Source organism: Arachis stenosperma, chromosome 10, assembly GCF_014773155.1.
Source record: "Arachis stenosperma cultivar V10309 chromosome 10, arast.V10309.gnm1.PFL2, whole genome shotgun sequence".
NCBI classification, from domain to species: Eukaryota; Viridiplantae; Streptophyta; class Magnoliopsida; order Fabales; family Fabaceae; genus Arachis; species Arachis stenosperma.
In genome coordinates this window covers 53,619,382-53,625,683 of record NC_080386.1, presented here as the reverse complement: position 1 = coordinate 53,625,683, position 6,302 = coordinate 53,619,382, and the positions used below count along the sequence as shown (strand labels likewise).

General features: G+C 37.7%; 1 protein-coding gene across 1 annotated transcript; it reads right to left on the bottom strand.

Annotated features, from left to right (window-relative positions):
* Positions 1-385: 385 nt before the first annotated feature.
* Positions 386-907, bottom strand: LOC130957088 (uncharacterized). The gene has a single exon (XM_057883984.1). The coding sequence runs from the start codon at positions 905-907 to the stop codon at positions 386-388; it is 522 nt and encodes a 173-aa protein (XP_057739967.1).
* Positions 908-6,302: the final 5,395 nt, after the last annotated feature.

Here is a 6,302-nt window from a genome sequence, read left to right as displayed (position 1 = left end):
TTCCTCCAAAAGTATTTTGTGCATGCGGATGGTGGGGCTTATGCCTTTCAAGTCATCAATTGTCCAGCCCAATGCACTCTTGTAAGTTTTCAATACATGAAGTAGCTTTTCTTCTTCTTGTGTATCCAAAGTGGATTTAATGATTACTGGGAAGGTCTTCGTAGCACCAAGGAAAGCATATTTGAGTTTTGGAAGCAAAGGCTTCAATTCTTGTTTTGCTACTCCTTATTTGTTACTCTCAAGTGGTTTCTCAATTGTTTGTGTTCCCTCTGAGTCTTCTACCTGGATGTCTTGAACTCCTTCTTCATGCTCTTTATATTGGTTTGCTTCAAGCACCTCTTCAACCTAAGTGTCTACCATATCAATCCTCATACAATTTTCTTTCTCAGTAGGGTATTGCCTTGCCTTGAAAACATTGATTGAGAACCCTAAGAACCATTTCACCCTTTTCAACATCTATTATTGCTCTAGCTGTGGGTAAAAAGGGTCTTACAAGAATGATTGAGTTACTCCCTTCCTCATCCATGTCCAAGATCACAAAATCAGCAGGAAAAATGAATTTTCCAACCTTCACCAAGAGGTTTTCCACCAATCCATTGGGTATCTTGAGAGATCTATCAGCAAGTTGTAGTGACATTCTAGTGGGTTTAACCTCCTCTATTAGCAGCTTCTTCATCATAGAGAGTGGCATCAAATTAAAACTTGCTCCCAGGTCACACAATGCTTTGTCAGTCATCATGTTTCCAATGGTACGTGGTATAAGAAAGCTTCCTGGATCCTTCAGTTTGGGTGGCAAACCCTTTTGAATTATGGAACTGCATTCTTGGGTGAGGATTATAGTTTTTTTCTCTCTCCAACTCCTCTTTTTGGTGATGAGTTCTTTGAGAAACTTTGCATACAGTGGCATCTATTCCAAAGCTTCAGCTAATGGAATGTTGATTTCAAGCTTTTGGAAGATTTCCAAGAAGTTAAAGAATTAATGATCCCTCATTTCTCTGTGTAGCCTTTGAGGATAAGGGACTTTTGGGACATGTTGCTTCATTTCTCCTTTCTTTTCATGTGGTTGTGGCTCTATGGTTTTCTTGTCCTCTCTTGAAGCTTGTGACTCATTGTTCTTCTTGTGATCCACCTTGTCATTTTCCTTCGTTTCTGTTTCTTCCTTGTTGACATCCTTGGTTTTTTCTCCCACTGTCTTGCCACTCCTCAGCTGTATAGCTTTGCATTCTACATTTAGATTTGGAATTGTGTCACTTTGAAAAGCATTGGCTAGACTTTCAGTAGGTTGCCTGGATATTTGTCTTATTTGTCTTTCAAGGTTTCTTATTGAACCTCTCCATCATTGATTCTAGATTAGAAATCTTTTGGGAGTCTAGATGAGGTTGTGTTTGTGTGGAATGAGATGATCGTTAGTGGAAATTTTTGGGGCTGTTTGAAGGGATGTTTTGTATGTTGAATGCAGGTATGGAGAAGTTGTTCTAGGGTTGGAAATGTGTATGTTGTGGTTTTTTGTATTGGTTGTTGTTAGTGGTAAGCTGGTTATTATTGTTTGTGTTTTGAAAGTTATTGGAGTTTGAGTTCCTTTGCCCTTGATTTTGATTTTCTCCCCACCTCAAGTTGGAATGACTCCTCCATGCTGGATTGTATGTATCACCATAAGACTTATGTTGGAAAGAGTTTAAGGTGTTGTTCATGTATTGGACTTGCTCTGTGCCTTATTGCTCACAGGCAAATTGTTCAAAGCTTTCTTCAAGTTGATTCACTCCACTTGACATTTGAGCTTTGCTTTGTGTGCTTACAGCAGCTAGTTGTAATCCCTCGACCCTCTTGTTCATCATTTCCATTTGTTGCTGAATTTGTTGGTGTATGAGCTTGTTTTGGGCTAGGATAGCATCCATACCATCAAGCCCTAATACTCCTCTCTTTGGAATTGTGTGCCTCTCTGAAGAGTATAACTATTGGTTGTTTGCCACCATGTCAATGAGATCCTTTGCTTCTACTGGAGTCTTCATCATCTGAAGTGAGCCTCCTGAAGAGTAATCCAATGCTTTTCTTGCCTTTGAGAGGAGACCTTCATAGAAATTATGAAGTCGTACCCATCACTGAACATATCTGGTGGGCACCTCCTTATTAGTACTTTGTATCTCTCTTAAGCCTCATAAAGTGACTCTTCCTCCATTTGCTTGAAGGTTTGCACCTCTGTTTTCAACTTGATGATTCTTTAAGGTGGGTAGAACTTGGCTAAGAACTTGTTGACTAAATCATCCCAATTTGTGATGCTTTCCTTAGGAAAGGTTTCCAGCCATTGAGATGCTTTGTCTCTTAGAGATAAGGGAAACAAAAGTAGGTTATATATGTCTGGATGCCCCCATTTGTCTTGACTATTTCACATATTCTTAGGAAAATAGACAAATGTTGATTAGGATCTTCCAAAGCACCTCCTCCATACTGACAATTGTTTTGGAGCAAAGTGATGAGCTGAGGTTTGAGCTCAAAATTATTTGTATGCACATCAGGAGTGAGTATGCTGCTTCCACAGTTCCTGGGGTTTGAAAAGGTATAAGAGGCTAATACCCTTCTACCAGGTTGAGCATTACTTTTAGCAACCTCTTCATGCTGGTTGTGCATATCATCTTCCATGTTTTGATCTAAATATTCTTCCTCTTCACCAATGACCCCGTTGCCTCTTGCTTCTCTCCGCAACCTTAGGAAAGTTCTCTCAGGTTCAAAATCAAAGGAAGTTGATCCTCCTCTTCTTCCTTCTGGCATACACACAACACAAACAAACCAAAAGAAAACTAAAAAAAATTGGTCACTCTAATGAAAGAGTGGAGTTGGAGTTGAGTGAAACCAAATATCAAATAGTTAGTGTTCTAAACAAAATAAAGAAAAGAAAAAAAAGCTTAATCTAGGTATCCACCAACTTAATTATTGTCAAAATAAAGAAAATAGTTAGTGTGCTAAACAAAATAAAAAACTCTCTTAGAGGATTAGAGACTCCAGAGAGTATAGTATAGGATCCTTAGTTTAGAATACACTTTTCTTTTCTGTAGTTTTACATTTTAGTTTGTATTGAGCCTCATTTACTTTTATGCAATTTAAATTCCCTGCACTTCTACCTTTCTGCAACTTTACGTTTACATTGGCGTTGAGATTGATTTACTTTCATGTAATTTAAATTTCCTGCAAGTGTTCTTAGAGCGATGATCAATTAAACCCCACTTCATTAGGGGAGGAGCTCTATTATAATTCACATGATTGAGGGAACTTCTTCTTCTTCTTAATCCGCTTGGGTAGCTATAGGATATCTTCTGTTTTGATTGAGATTCATTCACTCTAGAAGGGGGTTTGAATCTGTTGAATGCTTGTGTGAGCCTCAGAAGGAGAATCATGGGCATCAGAATTGGGACTCTATCCTTTACAATTCTCTTGACCAACACTATTCGGGAGGAATTAAGGCCTTGAGAATTAGTGTGGCTTATAGATGAAATACAAGCACTTAACCTCTTCTCATGACAATTAGGTCATGGAATTGGCAAGATTGATTGTGATTAGAGAGATTGGATTGCCAAGGAGTTGGGATCCAATCAATTAATATCTACCATAGATTTACTCAAATGTTTGAGAAAGAAGTTGAGACCCATTTGATTCATGATGGATTATGATATCTCCAATCCCTAATGAATCTTGTTCTCTGTTATTTCTCATTTTGATTACCTTGAGTTTTATTTAATTGCTCTGAATTCACTGCTTTCTTTAATTTCCCAGCACCCAATCCCCATTTACATTTCCTGCAATTTACTTTTCATGCAAATTTAAGTTTCTTGCCATTTAAGTTTCTGTCAATTTACTTTCAGCAATTTACATTTTCTGCAATTTATATTTGTTAATCAAATTTTCACCAAACTCTTTCAATATTTCTCTTGACTAGACATATCACCTCACAAAAGTTGCTTGATCCATCAATCCCTGCGGGATCAACCTCACTCTCATGAGTTTTATTACTTGATGCGACCCTATACACTTGCCGGTTAGTTTGTGCGGATTCAAATTTTCTGCCATCAAGTTTTTGACGCCGTTGCCGGGGAATGATTTAGATTGACAATGATTAAGTGGGTGATAAGTCTAGATTAAGCATTTTCTTTGTTTTTCTCATTTAAGTTCTTTCAATTTTCTATTTTTTTTCCTAATACTAAGGTGTTTCTGTTATTTCCTCACTAAGAAATTCTTATCTGTGACATGAGGAATTTCAATTTTTCCTTGGTGATTGTGTTTTACAAAATTCAAATGGAGTTTACCTCATCTTTTGATTAAAAAAATTTCATGGGATATTGCCCACCATCACAAAATGACTATCCTAATGGTGGCTGGGAATATCACTAAGAAATGACAGATTATAAGTAATACACCCAATGGGGATATGCTCCAAGGCCACAAAATGATCAAGACAATTTCATGGGATATTACCCAATACCACAAAATGATTCATGTCATTATCCTAATGGTGGTTGGGAATATCAACAAGGAATGATGGAGTGTGAACAATTTAGTGAAATGGAACACCTCCCAAAGAAACAAAAATAACCCATATTTTGATGAATCTAACAACCACTGTGGCTGGGAAGGTCAAAACAAAAGAGATTTTGATGCTCCATATTGCACTTATCAAGAGTCATCATCACTTGAGCGTACCTTCAATTCATTTATGCAAAATTGTCTAACTCACCTCCCAGTTTTTTATTTGAAAATTCTTCATCACTTGATTATGCCTCAACACAAAGTTCCCTCCAAAATCCATACGACTCATTTCACCAACCACAAAATTCATTACACTACACAGAAAACTCATTTCAACATTCACAAAATTCATTTCACAATTCACAAAACTCATTCCATACCCCTCAAAACAACTTCACCACAACATATCCATGTCCATAAAATTACTCTCAACCTTCATCTCTTGAGCTAGTAGTTGAGGATCTCCTTCAAAAGTCCAGAGAATTATTGGAAAGACAAGAACAATCCAAGAAAGAATGAGAAATCCTCTTCAAGAAGATGGATGGGCACTTAGAGCAAATAAGGAGACACTTAGGATTGTCAAGCATTGAGGATGAAGACCAATCTGTGAGTGAGGAAGTGGAAGAAGAGACCTTTGTATTAAGTGAAATTTAAATGAAGAATGAGGTGGTGGAGGTATATGAGCCTAGGATTCCATATCCATAAAGGCTAATTGAGGTGATAGAGGAACATGAAAACTTCCTCCCAAAGGAATCAATGGAACATCATGTAGAAGAAAGCGAGGAAGTCAATAAAGGGAGTTCACACTCAATTGAAACAGAGAGCTCCATAGAGGATGGGTTTATTGAACCACCAATTCAAGAAGTTTTTGATGAAGAGAACACTCCAACCATCACAGAACACCCAAGTCTCGATATCTAATAAGTGAAGGCAACCAACAAGAGCACCGAAAAGAGGATTGTGACCAAGCTTCAATTGACCATATCCATGAAGAAGCAAGGGTCAACCACAAGCAATCCAACCCCTAATCTAGCAAGCAAGTTCAATCAAGCAACTAAAAAAGGGAAGCTTGTTGGGAAGAGACCAAGACAAGGGACACTAACTAGCTCTTCTCTCCCCCTGAGGTCATTCCTCTTAACAAATTGGAAGAAGAGAAAGAAAGCCATGAACAACATGTCAAGCTAATGACATTAAAAGAGCACTTGTTGGGAGACAACCCAGCCAAAGGTAATTTTCTTTTCCTAGCTGTTTTAATAAAAGTAGATTTCTCTACATTGTAAGGAGCTAAGTTTGGTATTGCACACCAAAGTAATTCAAGGGTGAATGTGTAATTCTAAGTTTGGGGTTCCACCACAGATTTCACTAAGAACACATTGCATCCCTCATCACTCAGCATAATTAGTCACTAGTTCCAAATAATCAGAGAAACTACCTAACAATTGTTTAATTTTTAGTTCATAGTTTATTTTCTTAATAAAAGCACTTGATGTTTCATGCATCTATTCACTCTGCTGCATAAAGAAGTTGGCAAGGAACTAAGTTTGGTGTTCCCACAACAACTTAAGTCCAGAAAATCACAAGCATACATGCATGCTAACCATCTCTCAAGTGCTTGGGAAGCAAGCAACTTTCAATATCTTTGTAGGAAGTTGTTCAATCTCTTGGAGGATAAGATGCATCACGATGTGGAAAGACAAGAAAGCCAACAATGATGATGACACAGAGGAAGCAAGAAGACACCAAGAGGTTGTATCTTTACTTACCTGTCTCTAGTATTAATTGTGTTA

What these genes read in the sequence shown, in the direction of transcription:
- LOC130957088 (XM_057883984.1), bottom strand. Translation starts at nt 907, where the DNA reads ATGCCACTGTATGCAAAGTTTCTCAAAGAACTCATCACCAAAAAGAGG.